Source organism: Ursus americanus, chromosome 5, assembly GCF_024610735.1.
Source record: "Ursus americanus isolate L20-20 chromosome 5, mUrsAme1.1.p, whole genome shotgun sequence".
Taxonomy (NCBI): domain Eukaryota; kingdom Metazoa; phylum Chordata; class Mammalia; order Carnivora; family Ursidae; genus Ursus; species Ursus americanus.
The window spans coordinates 34342336-34363029 of NC_142131.1; the positions used below are offsets into that span (position 1 = coordinate 34342336).

The window sequence follows — 20694 nt, forward strand, 5'->3', positions numbered from 1 at the left end:
TACTTGATAGAGAGCACAAGTAGGGGGAGCAGCAGGCAAAGGGAGGAGGAGAAGCAGGCTCCCCGCTGGGCAGGAAGGCCAAGCCGGGGCTTGATCCCAGCACCCTGGGATCATGACCTGAGCCAAAGGCAGACAGACGCTTAACTGACTGAACTACCCACTCACCCCGAGAGAGCTAAAATTCCGAGAGAGCTAAAATTCTTAAGTACCATAACAGAAAGTCAATTAACAATGTCTAACATTGTAAATTCTGTAAATAACAGAAAACCATATTTAAAAATAGGTAATAACAGAAGAAACAGCTTATTTGAAATGTAGCACTACTTGACTTTTTAAGCTACAATAATTTATAAAAATATGAAATAATGCATACTAAAAGGTTAGTACTGTATCTAGCATAATAAATGGTAGCCTGTTGTTTTAAAAAAGTGAGAGCTTTTAAAAATCAGGGTGGGGGTAGACATGAGGGTAAAAAAACCAAAGTCAGAATGAGTTTAGTACATAACTCATGTGATGTTAAGTATTTTATCTCGCTATAGGTTGACCCTAAATTTAGCTTTGCATTGAAAAAGAAAATACAAGGATTCACACAGCCCATATTTAAAAAAAAAAAAAATCAGACCAGTTGAACAGAAGCCCAATTATTCCTGGCACTGAAACCAAAGAGAAATTCTCAGAGGTAGGATTCTCATAGGTAGGATATTGGGTGATATAATTTCTTAAGACTCTGTAACATCATTACAGTAAAAATATCAATTTCTTTAGGCTTTTATTCTATTTCTTTGATGATATGACCAAATTCAAGATAAAAATTCTGTCCTGGACTTCAGAAGTCCAGGATTATATGATGCCCAGGACTAAAGTTTCCCATTTGTCTTTCTCTACAGAGAAAACAAAGTAGGAAGAAAAAAAGAGTTAAAGAGATTGAGTTCTCATACCTAAAAATTCATTATATAAGGAATAAATGAACAAGAAAGCAACTCTTCACGTGTCCTAAATGGGAGGGAGGGGGGAAGTGTATTCTTTATTCTTACAAGATCAAAAAAATATCTTTCACAGCATGTATATAAGACAAAAGATTAGTTCTTCCAGTTATATTTTTATACAAGGAAGGAAGTTTACGCTGTAGGTGAAAAACTGACAAGTTTTGGATAAGCAATAATATCGTTAAGCCATTTAAAAAGAAAAAAACACAACAGAAATAGTATAAAATAACTTTTATTTACATAATTTATATCTATAGAACATAACTGCTTTCTTTAGAACAAGAAAATTCACAAATGACAGATATTGCTTTTTTGTCAAAAACTCCTTCAAGCAAGAGAGTATACATGGTCACTTCTATTTCGAATAACATGGTGGTAAACAGTGGATATTCATATTTTTAACTGTGCCTCAATCATTTACCAACAATTAGGCTTTTAAAACCATCACACTGACCACTTGCTAAGTCGTAAGTATTCAGGAGGAAAAGTCAAGAAAACAAACACCATTATTCATACCTCCTTGAAGATTTATAAAATAATTCTTCACAACATCATCTTTACATGAATATAAACAAAGGGTGTGACTAATTCTTTCCACCTTGTAAGGTAAATACAATGATTAAGTTTCTTATTTTTCCAGATTAGTTTTAAGGATATAATAGTAGGACAATTTAGCTTGGCGACTTGATTCTCTTACGCAGTGAATGCCCAAAGATAAAATTATTTCTTATATAGTAAGAAGTTACATCTTCCAAAAAATAAATTCATTATAGATGAACAAGAGACATGTTAACAAAGTTAAAAAATAAATATTACACAAGGGATAAAATAATAGTTTATTTGTGGCAACCTAATATCCAAACTCACATTAATTAAATGAAAGGAACTTTCAGAATATGAGACTTTAAAAAATTTATAAAAACAGGGCATTAAAATAGCAATGTGATTTACTATCATGATTTTTGTGACATATTAATCACATGAAATAAATTAATGCATACTTATTGAGAATTTCCACTCAGATTTATAGATCCTCCTTTATGACAAAAAAGTTAAATTGTAAATTTCACTATAAAGCAATGAATAAGAAATGCTCTAATTGCAATTTTAGGATTATTGTTACACTAGCTGAGCCATATCTTACTTTATGAATGAACCTGAAAATTGGCCACTATTTTTTTCAATATATAAACACAATTACCTAGACATTAAAATATCTTCCCCGTTGGAATACTGATCATTTTGTAATGCAATCAACACAGTTTTAATTGTGATGCACAACTTATAACTTCAATGACAAATATGTCATAGATAAAATGTCAGCACCTGAAGTAAGAAAATTACTGTCTAATGTAGGGGTCAAACTAGAAGCCCATTCCAGCCATGTCAATCCCGTAAGTCTCGTCTGTGGCTGTTTTCACACTGAAACAGCAGAACTGAACAGGTGCCACAGAGGTCACATGGCCTGCATATTCGAAAATATTTTGCAGAAAATGTTTCTGACTCCCGCTGTGAGGCTTTTCAAATAAAAGATTAAGTTTGTTTTAGAGAAGTTGGATTTGAACCACCAAAGATTTGCTTGGGTGGGTAATGGAATGACATCCGTAAATAACAAAATTTCAAAGTTAAAAGTAACCCTTAAATTAATACTGATGATAATCACTAAATGAAGTCTTATTATCTTATTTTCTGTTTTAACATCACAATTATGTTCTGTGCTTTAGGCCTAAGTGTTCCTTAAGCAAAATTTAATGGGGGAAAAAAAACTATCAAGAAATTAGTTTTTAAAAAAAGGAATGTGTGTGAGTGTTATGTGTGTGTGCGAAAGGGACTGAGTTTTGTATGTAAATCTCCCTCATAAATTAAGGGTTTTTTTCCCATACAAATCCTGAGATCATCCAAAAAATAAGAAAAACAAAAACTTCACAGTACAAATTCAATATACTAAACTATGAGAAAAAAATGTATTCAAAACATATATGCTATCCAAATACTTTTAGTGATATAACTTTAAATATCTTTAAAATTAAAGAGGGAAAAGGGACAAACATAAATTTGTCAATGTCTTCTTTACCCATAATCTGAGTGGTGAAAATAATTAAAACTGAATATTCTTTTAAATAAAAAATTTAAAAATAAATAAACTTCTTGATGTTTCATCTTTATAAATAAGTTTAAATACTACTTGTTCAATTAGGACTAATGTTACATCAACATGAATTAGAAAAATACTTATTTTCCAGTCAAATAGCTGATAATAGAAAAGTTTTTAACATTTACCATACTAAAGTGGAGTTTCACAATATGCTCTCATATACTTAGAGGCAACTGTAAAGGCCTTCAGCAAAACAAACAAAAAACAAAAAAACCCAGAAAAAAACCTTTACAAAAGAAGTTCGCTAAATGCTAAATACAATCCACCTCCAAATACGTCGGCACTGTGATTTATACAGAGACATTTATCCACAACATTCCAAAATGTCCATATGTGTTCAGCACAGGAAGAGTCAAAATGTAAACAAGAGAAGCTATTTCTGTCTCAGAAGCAGTCTTAATTGCTTTGTATTTCCAAAATGCTGAATCAATCAGAATGAAAGGAACCTCAGCAATGTTTTCCACTGATTATAAAAGCTTCAAATCAAGCTCATTAAATATTCAAAATCAATCCAAACCAGTCAGTGATGCTTTTTTCTAAATACTGCTTAGTTGATATTTGACTCTGGAAATCCTAGATCTAAAAATAAAAATTAAAAAAAAAAAAAAAAGACTTATTCTGTTTCATCTACCTCAATAAAGATATCACTAAAGAAATATTCAGAGACTGTGGTTGGCTCCTCTTCAGGTACCCGGTTTTGGCCACTTTTACATTCTTCTTTTGGTAAGGGACGATCACAAGAAACCTAAAAAGATTAAAAAATAAGTATGCAATATAACATTTATATATTGGCAGCGGTCATCTAAATTGATATCTCTTTGAAAAGCAATATAGTGATAAATATTAAGAGGCTTAAATATGTTCAGACTCTTTGACCCAATAATTTTACTTCTATGCTGTTATGATAGGGAAATAATTCTAAACATAGTAAGAATTTTATGAGTAAGATAACCTCTGAAGCATTAATTAAAATAATAAAACTGGACTCAACAAACACACAACAGTGGGCATGATCAGATTAATTACAGTGTACACATGATCCACTACTTTACCCTAATTTCCATGATAAATTTTAATACAGAAAGACATAACATTATCGAATCTAATATGAAACATTTTAATAATCTGCATAAGAACACAGACCCACAAAACAGAATAGTACCCCAAGGCAACTACAAATTAAAGCAATCCTATCAGAAGTTAGGATACTTAGAAATTTATAAAAAATTAAGACATTATGGTATTGTTATTGGAACAGACTTATATATCAATGAAAAAAAATAGAAATATCTGCAACACATATATACTGCAAATTTAGTATGAGAAAAGTTGGATTATTTAATAAATGATGTTGGACAACTGTATAGCCATCTCAGAAAAAAAGCAGTCAAACCAAAATAAATTCTAGATGAATCAAACGATTTAAGTGTAAAAACATTTTTTAAAAAAATCTACTCTAGGGGCGCCTGAGTGGCTCAGTCTGTTAACAGCATCTGCCTTGGGCTCAGGTCATGATTCCGGGGTCCTGGGATCAAGCCCCACATCAGGCTCCCTGCTCGGTGGGAAGCCTGCTTCTCCCTCTCCCTCTGCTGCTCCCCCTGCTTGTGCTCGCTCTCTCCCTCTGTCAAATGATTGAATGAATGAATGAATGAATGAATGAATGAATATCTTTAAAAAAAAAATCAGGGGCGCCTGGGTGGCACAGCGGTTGGGCGTCTGCCTTCGGCTCAGGGCGTGATCCCGGCGTTCTGGGATCAAGCCCCACATCAGGCTCCTCTGCTGTGAGCCTGCTTCTTCCTCTCCCACTCCCCCTGCTTGTGTTCCCTCTCTTGCTGGCTGTCTCTATCTCTGTCAAATAAATAAATAAAATCTTTAAAAAAAAAAATAAATAAATAAAAATCAAACATATGAACAGATGGGTCACAGAGAAAGAATAAATGATTCAAATACATGAAGAGGTGTTCAACCTCACTCATATGCTCACTAAATCTATGAAGAATGCCAAAAGTGAAAAAAATTGATTACTAACATGTTAGTGTGAAGAAAAAGGGCCTCTCCTACACTGCTGCTAAGAATACAAACTGATACATTCCCTATGGAAGACAATTAAGCAATATCTGTCCAAAGAATAATCATTCCTTTTGATCCAACAATTCTGTTTCTAGGAATTCAACCTATAGATAACTGTGTAAAATCACTCATTTATAAGTTAGCTATTACCATATTATTTGAAACAGCAAATCGTTAGGAATAACTGAAATGCCTACCAGTGTGAGACCATTACTGTTCTCTGGTATATCAAAACAGTGGGATAGGATATAGTCATCAAATATGAGGGCACTCTTGGGCAAATGAACTTATGTTCACACAAGAACTTGGATATGACTGTTCACAGCAGCTTTATTCATAACAGCCAAAAACTGAAAATAACCCATATGTCCTCCAATTGGTGAAAGGATAAACATGACTGGTAACATACTATGGAATATTATTCAACAATAAAAAGGAGCAAATACATAAAACCATCTGGATGACTCTCTAGGGAACTATGCTGAGTGGGAAAAAAGTGAATTCTAAATGTATGATTCCATTTACACAACTGTATACAATATTAATTCCATTGACATAACATTCTCAGAATGACAAATTTAATGGTGTAGAACAGGTTGCCAGAAGTTAAGGAGAGCGTGGGGGTGCAATGTAAGTGACTGTGTCTATACAAGGCAACATACAGGATCGCTGTGTTGACAAAATTCTTCCGTATCTTGACTGTGGCAATGTTAATATTCTGGTTGTGATATTGTACCACAGTTTTGCAAAATGTTAACATTGGGGAAAACTGGATGGAGGGTACATGGGCTCTCTCTCTATTGTTTTTTACAACTGCATGTAAATCTACAATTATTCCATAATAAAAAGTTTAATTTAAATTTAATTTAAAAAAAAAAAGAGAGGGACACCTGGGTGTCTTAGATGGTGGAGCATCAGACTTTGATTCTGGCTCAGGTCGTGGTCTCAGGGTGGTGAGATCTGGCCAGAACCAGGCTCCGTGCTTAGCGGAGTCTGCTTAGGATTCTCTCTCTCTCTCTCTCCCCTTCTCCCTGTGCTCCTCCCCCTGCTCACACTCACGCTCTTTCTCTCTCTCTCAAATAAATTAATCTTTATTTAATTAAAAAAATTTTTTAAGGATTTTATTTCTTTATCTGAGAGAGAGAAAGAGCAAGAGAGAGCACAAGCAGGAGGGCAGGGAGAAGAAGCAGACAATCAACTGAGCCACCCAGGCGCACTTAAACTGAGTTAGTTTTAAAACTGCTTCCTGCACGTTTTATACCTATGGAGAAAAACTTCCTAATCATAAAAGCAATTTAAGAAATTATAAAGAAAAAATTGATTTGAATAAACATTTAAAGCTTATGTGTATATTAAAAACCCTACAAAATTTTAAAAAGTAAATGAATTTGAAAAAATTACTTGCAGTAAAGAGCTTAAAGGTATGTGGCTTTCTTACATAAAGATCTCACATAAGTTGATAAGAAAACCACCTAGATCCCAAAAGCTATAAGTCGGCAAAAGATAGGAACGAAAAAGAAAAAAGAGAGAAAAAAGTCTAGTAAATGTAATGGGGAAAAAAACCAAGTCACTAGTAATTAAAGAAATGAAATTAAACAGATGAAATTACATTTCTACCCTCATTATATTAAATTAGAAAAAAATTTATTTTGAAGAGTTAATATCTAAAGCTGGAAAGAACGTGACTTAACTGGCATAGTACATTGCTGGTAATTTTAACAACCGTTCTCCACAGTAATTTGGTAATAATACAGAGTCATAAAATACTGGTCCCAGAAAATAATTCTAGGAAATATAAAGTATTTTAAAAAATTTTAAAGACAGTCTTTACAAAAGTACTCCTTTTGGACTCATGCTATCCAATAGGTCACCAGGCCTTTTCTGTGTTGAAATCCTAAGTAACCAACCCCAGTACTCTTCCCAAGTTTTTGATACAAGTGCATATATTTTTCCATCCCAGGACTTGCCATATGAACATCTTTAGCATGTAGAGAAATGAAACATGCAAACAAATTCTAATTTTACCATTCCTTGAATTCCTGTGGGTGACAGGAGACTTGCCCGAAAGCAAATAAAACACCAACACTGCTTTGTTTTGCTTCCACAGGTCAGAAAGTTCTTTGCATTAAAGGAATGGCAATTAAGTGTCCATGTATGCCTAGCTTAAACGGCTCTGTACTAAAGGAGTTGTAACTTCCTAATTCAACACCTTATCTTCTTCTCTTACAGTGAGGTATGAGGGGGAGAAAACAGACAAGAGATGTTCTGAAAAAATTTCTAACATCCAAATGAAAATACCAACGCCATATTCTTCCTAGTTGAGCCTGATTTCTAACCCTTTCTATACATACAATAAAATATAACAGTTATCACGTACCTGAGTTGCTGAACTGCCAATACTCTCAGATTGAGTATCAACAACACTTGGAGATGGAAGCTGATCAGAGGACTCCTGGATTTTTTTCTGGCTTTCATTAAGTGGATTTGATCTTTTCAAATTCTTTCTTGGTATAGGTATAACAGGTTTCAGACGTTTCTTATTATAAACCTGAGTAGGTTCATCAGACTCCAAACTACTCTTCGAACATATTAAAGACAAAAATCCCAGAGGTCTTCTGCCAGGTCTAGAAATGCAAATGTAAGGATATTCAAGAACATGCAGGAAGATACATTCTTAATATCAACTTCTTTCCATGAATGCTAAAATGCACGTGTGATACCACATTAGTTCTATCAGCGTATCTACTAAGTATCATTATTATTTTGATTATTATACCAGTAGCTGGTATACCATCATACCAGCAGATGCCAATGCAGATTTTCTGCCTAAAAAGTTAGTTTCAGCACTTAAAGTTAAGCTCTTGTTATATGGAATGTTGTATTTATCTGAAGTCCTACAAAAATATTGACTACTGAATTTCCTTTGACAAAACTCCTTCCCTTTACATTACTGATAGAGGGCCGTTTATAAAACATCATCCTTAGTAGTGAACTTAGTCTTTACGTATATGTTATATCCGTTGTGTGTAGGTTACATTTACCCTTTGAGAAAGAGAAATGGAGAGAAACATTTGTTAAAGATCCTCTCATGGTACCTGGATAATGGGGTTTTTGAAGATGAAGCGATGCTATCCATTTGTTCAGACTTCGAAGCAGCACAAGTTCTTTCCTCCTTATCAGACACAATCTTCTCATCCTGAGGTAACTGAGATGTACTTTTTTCTACATGTGTATCTGTTATTTTATCAACAGATCCAGACCCTATACTCTCAGAAGTTGGTTCAAGTTGCTCTTTCTGAGGTTCTGGAGTTGTATGTGTGCTTCCTGAGGTAGGGAGGGTATCTTGTTCCTTGTAAGACTCCCCTTCAAAAAACGAGGACAAATGGTAAGCACGGAGAACACATATTGAAATTTATATACCCAGATGAACTGCAATGTTTGAAGAAAAGAAATCATGACATTCTATCATAAACCTACTCTAATAAAAGCTAAATTATAAATTAATATTTAAATCATCTGGACTATTAAGAACATTGTAGCTGATAAAAGATGATGGTCAGAGTTTCTTCATTCAGATACAAAATAGTCCTATCAATATATTTTGACCTAGAAAATCTTTCCCCATAAATATATCTTCAACTAGCAAAATAAGAGTTATCACTTTCTAATCTCTGGGTAAACCTAAGGAACTATAAAAACTCTTTTATGCTCAGCTTTCTAATTCCTAAAATATAATTGTTAAGCTTTTACAGGAAATCCTGTAACCACATGGTTTTTCTGTTAATTACAGGATTAAAGTAGCTTCGTATGGCTATGAAAGTGCCAAATCCAAGATCTCAGCTAAGGAGAAAAACTTCCAATAAAAAAAAGCAAGATTCTTATAGAAAGTGAGCAAGACTCTTCTTTAATCCCAAATTTGAAAAGATGCATCAAAAATAGCAAAATGTAATCACCTTAAAATTTATTTCACTCACCTGTTTCCTCAGAAACATTTATCATTTCCTTTGAACACACCTGTTTTAAGAAAATTTACAAAAAAAAAAAAAATTAAAAATCCATTTATCAAGTAAATCTTCCTTCCTTCCTTCCTTTCCTTCCTTCCTTTCTTTTCCTTTTTTTTTTAAATAAAGAAAGCATGTATCTCCCAGAAAGCTCTAGGGTAAAAGATGTCTTACGGAAATTCGATCAACATTTATGAAAAAGACATTGCTACTGTTACTGAAACTGTTCCAGAGTACAGCAAAAGAGGAAAAGTTTTCAAATGCTTTTTATGAATCAATATTAATTCCAATTCCAATTAATATTAATTCTAGGGGCGCCTGGGTGGCACAGCAGTTAAGCGTCTGCCTTCGGCTCAGGGCGTGATCCTGGCATTATGGGATCGAGCCTCACATCAGGCTCCTCCGCTGGGAGCCTGCTTCTTCCTCTCCCACTCCCCCTGCTTGTGTTCCCTCTCTCGCTGGCTGTCTCTATCTCTGTCGAATAAATAAATTTAAAACATCTTTAAAAAAAAATATTAATTCTAATTATAACCAGTACAAAAATATCAATATAATAGTACAACCATAAATCAGCAACACAGCAAAAGACTAACACACCATAATCAAGCAGACTTTGTTTCAGGAATGCAAAGATGATTCAATATGTGAAATCTAATATAATTCAACAGAACTGAGGAGAAAAATAATATCATCATCTCTCTGTGGGGAAAGTATCCAATAATATTCATGCTTTAAAAAAAGACATTCTCTTAACACCATAAACTATAATTACTGCAATTCAAAACCAGCATCCCACGTCATAAACACTGGAAATATTTGCATTTAAATCAGGAATAAGAAAAAGATATCTACTATCAGGACTGTTTTCTGATATTTTTTGAATTTTATTAGCCTATATAGAAAAGAGAAAGAAATTAAAGGTATACAAAGCATACGAGAAGAATTAAAATTTTATTTGCAGATGATATGACTGTTTACTTAGAAAACCCAACAGAATCAAGTGGAAAATTACTGTATATAATAAGGGGAATTCAGTAAGCTCTCTATCTAGAATTCAATGAAAACGGCAACAAAAAAGATAAAATTCTTAGGGGATAACCTAATAAGAAATGGACCAGAATTTAAATGAAGAAGAGCTGAAAATACCACTGAGACATAAAAGAATAATTAAACAAATGGAAAGACATACTATGTTTTTGGATTAAAAAGAAATCCAACATCACAATTCTGACATCAACTTTCCCTATGTTAACTGGTCAAGTTAATATGATCCTAATTTATGTATCAATAGTTTTGGGTTTTTTTGAAGTTCTGAATAAGCAAATTCTAAAATTAACATAAACTTTAGGACATATACCCAACTAGGAAACATTTGGAAAAAAAAATAAGAAAATTATGTGCAGGGGAGAGAGAAACTTTCCATTTAAGATAGCAAAGCATTTAAAAACTACAGTAATTTAAAACAGTGGGACACTGGCCCCAGAACAAATAGGTGAATCTCAAAGTAGAAGAAAATTCAGGAATATACCCAAATACATATGGGACTTAATGCCCAATTTTAAATTTTAAATCAGTGAAGAAAAAATGAATTATTCAACAAATGGTGCTGGGACAACTAGGTAGGCACCTGGAGAACATGAAGTTGGTTCCACTCTTTCTAACACCAAAATAAATTGTAAACAAATCATTAATGTTAACTCGAAGAATTTATACTAAATCTCAGGGTGGACTTTCAATGCATAACACAGTCCCCAGAAGCCATACATAAAAAGACTAATCAATGGGATTACATAAAAATAAAAAATGTTTGCAAGTCTATGTGAATGCAGTATGTGTGCATTCTAGAAACTGAAAGATGGCCAATACGGTTAGAGAATAAGGCACAAGGTGAGATCAGAAACAGAAATCGGCCAAATAGAGAGCCTTCAAAGTTCTGGTTTTCTCCCTAAGAGCACTGGATAGCTTTTAAGCATTATGACAATAGTGATGATGATATACTGCTATTACTATTCCACACGACAGGAGACTCATTCACAGAGATGACATATCTTGACGCAGGTCCCACAGCTGTTAAAGGGTACAGCCAGGACCCAGACCTACAGGATGCCTTTGGCCTTGTTTTAAGCCATTACACAGAACTGGGAATGGGTTTCCTGATTAATGTCCACCAATTTTCACCAGAACTGGTTGAAAATGAGAATCCAAAACCGGTTTCAGCTGGATTATTTATGGTGAAAAGTGTTAGAACTATCTTTATGTAAAGAGTCTAAAGGAAGAAACAGAAATGGATCTGCTGTAATATGGCCATCTTAGTTGCTTGATGATTCTATCTTACCTCAGACGTATAATTTTGACAATCATCTCTTGAAGTGAGCAAACTTTTTTTGGCAGGAGGAACATGGTCACTTTCATCAAGGGTACAGTAAATTCTCTTCCTAGATGTAAGATCCAAATTAGCAGGAGGCTCTTCAGAACCACCTTTTCCAGAATCAGATAAACACATGGTGTCCTGACCAACTGAAGTTACTGGAAAACTCATACTGTATAGAAAATGCATACATATGAAATTAGCAAATTAGAAGCTACTTAGTGAGGTAAAAGGCTGAGCTATTCCAATGAAAACTGCCCAAAAACTTCCAAGTAACTAATATATACATGGCCAAGGTCACAAAAATGTTAGTTTGGAGATCCATTCATACTTAAAAACTTACAACTTAAGTTCCATATTACTGAATTAAATCCAAGGTATAAAAATAGTGTTTTCCTTGTCTATAAAGTTAAAATTTTAATCTAAAATGCCTCTTACTAATACAAAAGGCTTCAACATCTAATGCTACTTGACAATTAAGCATCTTAACAGTGACTGTTGATACAGTTCTTTATCGACAATTCTATAGTAAAGAATTTAAAAAGCAGTCTTAAAAATATACAGAAATAGAGTGCCTGGGTGACTCAGTCGGTTAAACGTCTGACTCCTGATCTCAGCTCAGGTCTTGATCTCAGGGTTGTGAGTTCAAGCCCCATGTTGGGCTCCATGCTAGGCATGGAAACCTACTTTAAAAAAAAATACACACACACACACACACACACACACACACACAGAAATGTTCTCTCTCTTGCAACTTCTGTGAATGTATATTTATTTCAGAATTTAAAATAACATAAGCTGACAAAGTAACCACACACCTTTGATAGATGACAATTTATAATCCAAATTGCTGAATTTTTTTAGTTTTCAAAATACTTAAAATACCAAACAAGTTTCTTACAAGATTATTATATTATACATTTAAATGGCAGCTTTGTCAGGTATAAAATCAACAATTTCTTCTCTAATTTATCACATAACTATAAAATAAGATCTTCGGGACAATTACAAATAATGCCGGTGAGCAGCTTGTTCGGTCAATACTAGTCAATTCATAAAGCACTTTTTTCCTAGCAAAAATAGTTTAGCTCCCAGGTGATGTACGGAAGTGTTGAATAACTACTGTACACCGGAAACTAATATTGCACTGTATGTTAACTGGAATTTAAATAAAAAATAGTTTAGCTCATTCATTACCTCATGTCACTCCTTTCTTCTGTATTCACGGATTTGATCAATATGGGTGCTGGCAGTAAAGGGTTTGGCATTAACTGTGCAGTGGCATCACCAAATTCTTCTACAGCACCGGCTGGGATTTCCACCAGAGTTAAAATGAACGCTTGTTCATCCTCACCATCTTGAGGTACATTAGCAACTAGATTCACTATCAAAGTTTAAAAGTTAATAATGAAAAGCTGAACTACGAAAATCATTTATTACATCTCTGAAGTCTCACTACGACTTATCCCCATGAATAAAAAGCAAATTATATGCACAAAAATAAAAAGTAATCTCATAAAGGATAAAGACGGTTCACTATAGAGAGGATTTATAATTCTGAAAAACAAAACTTATACACAAAATACTTCCAAGTTTTTTTGTTTGTTTGTTTTTAATATAAGACGGTCATAGACTAAAAAACCATTTTGTTTTTCCACAGGCAGTTGGGGGGAGTAAAAGCTGTACTATTAGGTTCTGTGATACTTTATAGAAGCAGATCATCATACCTGTTAAGTCTTGATTAACAGGTCCAACATTCTCTTGTTGGACTTCCGGCATACTAGTTGGTATACCCTAAAAAAATTTTTTTAATTAAAATGCAAGAATGAGGTTGACCAAATTTTAGTTTTAAAAAGTTTTCCAGACAACTGAATATAGTAAGAGTTATTGTTTCAAAACTCAACAATTTTTTAACCACAAAATTTTTCAAACGTTTTCAGACTTTTAGTTGTACCAATAACTTTTGATTCATTTAAATAAACATATATACACAAAGGAATTCAGGCTAAGTTGTTAAATATGTGTATTTTATGAAATTATTTCTGAAGTAACAGGAAAGGGAGATACAAGCCCCTCAAGCTTCCCTCTATCCCCATTACAGCAGCTCTTGTACTATTAGTAGGTGACATCTGAATGGAAGAAAACTTCCTGTCTCTTTGCCTCCACCATGGCTTCTTCCAATCTGTTTTCCACAAAATTGCCAACACTGTATTCTCTAAAATGCAATTCTTATTGTAATTCTCTTCTTCAAATTTTCATTTTGTAACCAACAGGGTCAGTAATTGATTCAGGCAAACATCACCAACAGATACTAAAACTACTGGGGAGAAGGTTGCTGGGTCTGCAATCACTTACTAACACAATGTACAAAAGATGTTGTTATATAGAAAAATCTGGCAGGCACCATCTAGCCAAGTAACTAGTCAACATCACCAATAATGAAACAAACTGACATTACATGCCTACTGAGATGATACAAAAGGAAGAACACAACACCTAGGTAGTAATTGTGCCAAACACTGTTCAATCTGAATCTAATAATGGGGAACAACAAAAGTCCAGATTGTGAATTATCCCTGCAATGTAAAGTTCACAAAAGAGGGAAAAGGGCAGGAGGACTACTCTAGATGAAAAGAGAATAGAGAGAATGACAACTAAATGCGATATGAGAGGCTTGATTGAAACTATGTATTACATATTATTTTTAAATCAATATTAGATAGTATGGTAATAGTGACTGTGACAACAGTATCATCCTATCTCTATTAGAAACATCCTTGTTGGTATCAAATACAAGCTAGAGTATCTATGGGTGAAAGCTAATGTCTGTAAACTTTCAAATGGTTCAGTTTCTTAAAAGTATCTACCTACAGAGATGGAGAGCATGACAGAATAAGCAAAGGAAGCAAAATGTTAATAATTAATGAATCTAAGTAAAGGATATATGAGAATTCTACCTAAGATCTTTGCACTTTTCAATGAGTTTTAAATTATTTCAAAATAAAAAAGATTAGGGAAAATCCTACAAATTTGGATATAGTCCAAACTCTAGCAAGTCATAAAAATTCCTTTTATGATCTGCTCCCAGGCTGCCTAGCTCACTAATCTTTAACTGCTTCTTCATTTATATCCTACTCATGACTACTTAGTCCCTGAATGTGAAATGCTGCTTCACACTTCTTTACACATGTTCCTCTCCCTTTAACTGGCTAATTCATACTTGTTCTTCCAGATAAAGGGCTTTTTCAGTCCTGGATACACATCAGAATAACCTGAGGAATTTTAACAACAACAACAAAAAGCAAATGTCTACACCCTATTTCCAGAGATTGGTTTTACTGGATTGGGTTGAGGACCACTCCTTTAGAGTCTTATGCAATTTGCCTTCATAGCACCTATCAGAGTTCAACCATTCATTTACTCAACTGCTTCCTACAACTCTGTCTCCCCAGTACCTTACACAGTATGGAACATGTAGTAATAACATCTCAAAAAAATACCTGCAATGTGAAAGTATTTCTCAGATTCAGTGGCCAGCAAGCAAGAGGTAAATACCCTGTACGAAACCCTTCCTTTTTCAAAACTTTCACAGCAAAGCTACATACTGGCTGTTTTATCTATGCTCCAAAGACTAAAAACACATTCAATAAAAAATTCTATCACAACACATTCTTGCAAAGGCAAAACTACAGGGAAAGAAAACAGATCAGGGATTGCCAAGTAGTCGGGATGGTAAGGGCGGTGACTAAAAAAGGGCCCTGGGGAATTTGGGGGAGGATGAAACTGTTTATGTGTTGCTTACATGATTATATATGTTTGTCACAACTTGTAGAAGTACACACTGAAAAAGGTGAAGTTTTATTGTATGTAAATTAATGGGGATTTTTTTTTAATGGGGATTAAACACCCAGCTACTCCATGTTATAGTTTATATTTTTTACCTCTGACACATGAAGTGTAAGCACGCCGTCTCCATTAGAGTCTTCTGTCTGGGGCTCTTTGATAGAACTCTCAGTGAGAACCGTATCTGAACCAAGTGTATGGGGCCTTGTCTCAAAGGAAACAACTGGAGCAACTGACAATATCTGAACCTTTTGAGATTCTCCTTCTTGATCATTTCTGAAAAAGAAATTAGTATATATTCGAGTTTCAGAGTATAAAGTTCTGTACTAAAACCAAGTGGACAACCACAGAGTAACGTTTAGAGCGAAGTAAGTCAAAGTTTTAGTGGTGCTCAAATTTTTTAAATATATTTAATGCAACAGAACTCCCTTTTTCCAATCAAATTCTTACAGCTATAGCTAATAACTATAGTTGAAACAGAATATAAACCGAATCCCAGAATCTCTTCTTTTACCTTTCAGTTGGATTTGCTTCTTGAGAAATAGCAGTCTCTTCAGTACCATGTTCACAAGCCAATTTGCTCTGCTCCTTATTCTCTGCTGTTGTAAGTGATCCAAGGTTTTCATCTTGTAACTCTGTCACTTCAGAAGCGTTTTTCTCAGTTTCTTAAACAAAAAACACACTTAAGATACAGTCCAAAAGAGTATAGCTAAAACCTCCATATTAGAAATATGTTCTCTCTTCAAAGACAGGTAACTATATAGTGGCTCTTCCAAATTTCCCTTAATCCAAATATCAAGCTTATGCACATGGCAGAAGAGTGATCCTGGCCAATGAGATTTTTTGATGCAGATGATGAATGAATCCTACACTGCACATACTTCATTCGCGGCTGCCAGAGCAATTTCGTGTCCACTCTATGGCGACAGCAATGTAATTACAAACCCATGTACAAAAGAAGTTTAGAAGTGGGTACACCCGATGTCTGACTAGTTCCACCCTGGGCAAAGTGTTGGCGAGGGAGCTTGTCTAAAAAAGAATGTCACAAAGAAGAAGAAAATGACTTCTACATAAAAGAGTTACCTTCAAATCACTATCAAAATACCAACAGCATTTATCACAAAACTAGACTAAATAATATTAAAGTTTGTATGGAACCACAAAAGATGCTAAGAGTAAAGTAATCTTGAGAAAGAAAAACAAAGGTAAGAGGTATCACAATTCCAGATTTCAAGATCTACTACAAAGCTATAGTAATCAAAACAGTACTGTACTGGCACAAAAATAGATCAATGGAAGAAAACAGTCCAGAAATAAATCCACACATATATGGTCAATTAACCTAGGACGAAGGAGGCAAGAATATACAATGCGTAAAAGACAATCCCTTCAATAAATGGTGCTTGGAAAACTGGACAGCCACATGCCAAAGAATGAAACTGGACCACTTTTACTCCATATACAAAAAATAAACTCAAAATGGATTAGAGATTTAAATGTGAGACCAAACCATAAAAATCCTAGAAAAAACCACAGGCAATAATTTCTCTGTCATCAGCTATAGCAACATATTTCTTGATATGTCTCCAGGGACAAGGGCAACATAAGCAAAAATAAACTATTGGAACTACATCAAAATAAAAAGCTTTACACAGCAAAGGAAACCATCCACAAAATGAAAAGGTAACGTACTAATTAGGAGAAAATATTTGGAAATGATACATCTGATAGAGTTCGTATCCAAAATATATAAGGAACTTATACAACTCAACACCAAAAAAACAAATCAATCTGATTAAAAAATGGGCACATATGGGGTGCCTGGGTGGCTCAGTTAGTTAAATGTCTGACTCTTGATCTCACGGTCATGAGTTCCAGCCCTGCACTGGGCTCCATGCTATGCATGGAGCCCATTTAAAAAACAAACAAACAAACAAAAAAACACAAGAAAAGGGGCACAGGACCTGCATAGACATTCTTCCAAAGAAGATCTACAGATGGACAACAGACATATGAAAAGATGCTCAACATAACTAATCATCAGGGAAATGCATATCAAAACCACATGATATCACAACCAGAATGGCTAAATAAAAAGAAAAAAACAAACCAAGAAATACCAAGTGTTAAATGAGGATGTGGAGAAAAAGGAACCCTTATGCACTAATGGTGGAAATGTAAATTGGCACAGCCACTGTGGAAAATAGTAGCGATTTTTTTCTAAACATTAAAAATAAAAATACCATATGATTCAATAAATTCCACTACTAGGTATTTACACAAAGAAAAAAAAAAACACTAATTCAAAAGATATGTGTACTACCCTGATATTTACTGCAGCATTATTTACAATAGTCAAGACATGGAAGCCACCTAAGTGTCCATAAGTACATGAATGGATAAGGAAGATGTGATATATACACACAATGGAATATTACAAAGTCATTAAAAGGCTGAGATTGGGCTGTTTGTGACAACATAGATGGATCTAGAAGATATTATGTTAAGTGAAGTAAGTCAAAAGGAGAGAGACAAATACCATATGATTTCACTCATACATGGAATCTTAAGAAAGCAAATGAATAAACAAACGAAGAGCACAATCAGACCTATAAATACAGAGAACAAACTGATGGTTTCCAGAGGGGTGGGAGTAGGAGGAGAGACAAAGAGGGAGGAGAGTGGAGATACAGGCTTTCAGTTATGGAATAAATAAGTCATGGGAATAAAAGGCACAGCATAAGGAATATAGTCAATGGTATTACAATAGCATTACATAGTGAGAAATGTTAGCTCTATTTGTGGTGAGCATAGCACAACGTACAAACTTGTTGAATCACTATGCTGTACATCTGAAACTAATCTAACACTGTGTGTCAACTGCACTCAAATAAAAAATATTTTTTAACAAAAATAAAAAATGTAACTTCAGTCTGCACACTGAAATACCTTCTGGCTATTTCTGAACACAGAGTAAGTAATGAATTAACTAACTGAATCATAAGGATTTCTGGTTGAAAGGAAATCCCAGAAATCAGGAACCCCAAAATAGGGCAAAGATGATGCTAACTATCCATATCTTCTACCTGTAGGGCTTAAGACAATCTAGACAGCCTACTCCATCCACTGTTTTTCCTGCTCTTACTAGCACATTGAAGGGGTTGGGCCCTCAGCAGGGAGGGGAGGTGGAAAAGGAAGTAGGAGTAGGATTCAACACGTACATCACAATCTAGTGAAGCCATTAAAAAAACGAAAGAGAGCACTATGTAATCATATAGAAAGATTTCTGTCAATATATTAATCTTTAAAAACAGAATGCTACTATATAAAGAACTCAATAATAAAAGAACAAGTATCCCAATTTAAAAATGAGCACAGATCAGGGCATGTAGGTGGCTCAGTCGGTTATGCATCTGACTCTTGATCTCAGCTTAGGCTTGATCTCCGGTCGTAAGTTCAAGCCCCGTATTGGACTCCACGGAACGTGGAGCCCACTTAAAAAAAAAAAAATTGTTTTTAAAAATGAGCACAGACGTGAACACATGTCTCTAAAGAAAATATATAAATAAGCACATGAAAAGATACTCAATACCACTGGTTATGGAAGAAATACAAATCAAAACCAGGAGATACTACTTCAAGCTCGTTGGACTATCTAATAACAAGTGTCTGAGAGGATACACAGAAACTAAAACCCTCAGAGAATGCTGTGGAAAAGACACAGTGTTGGGGCACCTGGCTGGCTCAGTCGGTACAGCATGTGATTCTTGATCTCAGGTTGTAAATTCAAGCCCCACACTGGGTACAGAGATTACTTTAAAATAAAACAAACAAACAAAAAATCTTAAAGAAAAAAAAGAAAGAAAGAAAACAAAAAAAAAATACAAAATGTTGCTACCACCTTTTTAAAACAGTTTGGCAGTTCCTCAAAAGGTTAAAGACAGAATTACCATATGTTCCAGCAATTCCACTTCTAGGTGTAAATCCAAGTCAAATGAAAACTTATGTCCACACAAAAACTTACACATGAATGTTCTTAGCAGCATTACTTAACAACCAAAAAACAGACAACAACCTCAATGCCCTGAATGGATAAACAAAATGTAGTATAATGGAATATTTGGCAAGAAAAAGAAATTATTTGACACATGCTACAACGCAGATGAGCCTTGAAAACATGCTAAGTAAAAGAAACCAGACACAAAAGGCCACATATTAAATGATTCCATCTATATGAAATGTCCCAAACAGGCAAAGCTACAGAGACAGAAAGTAGATTAGTGGTTGCCTAGGGCTGGGAAGGGTTGAAGGATATAGAGAGTGGGTACTAATGGTGAAGGTTACACAACTTGGGGAGTATACTAAACACCACTGAAGAATACACTTCAAATGAGTTAACTGTAGGGTATAGAATTATTTCAGTAAAACTGTTATTTTTAAAAGTACTGAACAAGGGGCGCCTGCATAATGCAGTAGGTTAAGCATCAACTCTTGGTTTCAGCTCAGGTCATGATCTCAGGGTCATGGAATCGAGCCCCAACTGGGGCTCCAGTCTCAGCCCAGAGTCTGCTTGGGACTCCCTCTGCCTCTCCACCGGGTGCTCTCTCTCTCTCAAATAATCTTAAAAAACAAGTAAATAAATAAATAAAAGTGCTTAACAGTATATATAATAAAGTATGCTTATATTTTTGTTCTTTCTGAAAGGAATAACATGTATTTATATACACATATGTGTGTGTGTGTGTGTGTGTGTATCAATGTATCTACATACACACACAGCCCCACATTTAGATGCTTATGTGTATAAAACACTTCTGGAAATCCACAATAAAAACTTAATGACAGTTTACCACTAGACATGAGATTAGGGGACTGGGAACAAAAGAAGTTCATTAAATTTTATACCTTGTGGACAAGGTCTTATTTTTTGCCACATGCATGTATAGGTTTCTAAAAAATGTTTGCTTGAATATTCATGTACACACAAACACACATAAAAAGTACATATGAAGAAAATGCTAAGTAAATACAGTTAACCCTTCAACAACATGGGGGTTAAGGGCACAAAACCTCCCATGTAGTAGAAATTCTGCATATCTGATTCCCAAAAAACCTAACTACTAATAGTCTACTCTTGACCAGATGCCTTAGTGGTGACATAAACAGTTGATTAACATATATTATATGTATTAAATACTGTATTCTTACAATAAAGTAAGCTAGAACAAATAAAATGTTATTAAGAAAAATCATAAGGAGGGACACCTGAGT

General features: G+C 34.4%; 1 protein-coding gene across 2 annotated transcripts in view; it reads right to left on the reverse strand.

Annotated features, from left to right (window-relative positions):
• Window positions 1-1202: 1202 nt before the first annotated feature.
• The window catches only part of BDP1 (BDP1 general transcription factor IIIB subunit), an 81332-nt gene continuing 61840 nt past the window's right edge, over window positions 1203-20694 (reverse strand). For both annotated transcript variants that reach the window (XM_045809789.2, XM_045809787.2), the window contains exons 31-39: window positions 15938-16088; window positions 15522-15699; window positions 13308-13374; window positions 12778-12964; window positions 11548-11752; window positions 9186-9225; window positions 8307-8574; window positions 7589-7835; window positions 1203-3886 (exon numbers count right to left, since the gene is read on the reverse strand). In XM_045809789.2, coding sequence (XP_045665745.2) covers window positions 3755-3886; window positions 7589-7835; window positions 8307-8574; window positions 9186-9225; window positions 11548-11752; window positions 12778-12964; window positions 13308-13374; window positions 15522-15699; window positions 15938-16088 — 1475 coding nt within the window. In that variant the 3' untranslated portion in view covers window positions 1203-3754. The remainder of the gene's footprint in view (window positions 3887-7588; window positions 7836-8306; window positions 8575-9185; window positions 9226-11547; window positions 11753-12777; window positions 12965-13307; window positions 13375-15521; window positions 15700-15937; window positions 16089-20694) is intronic.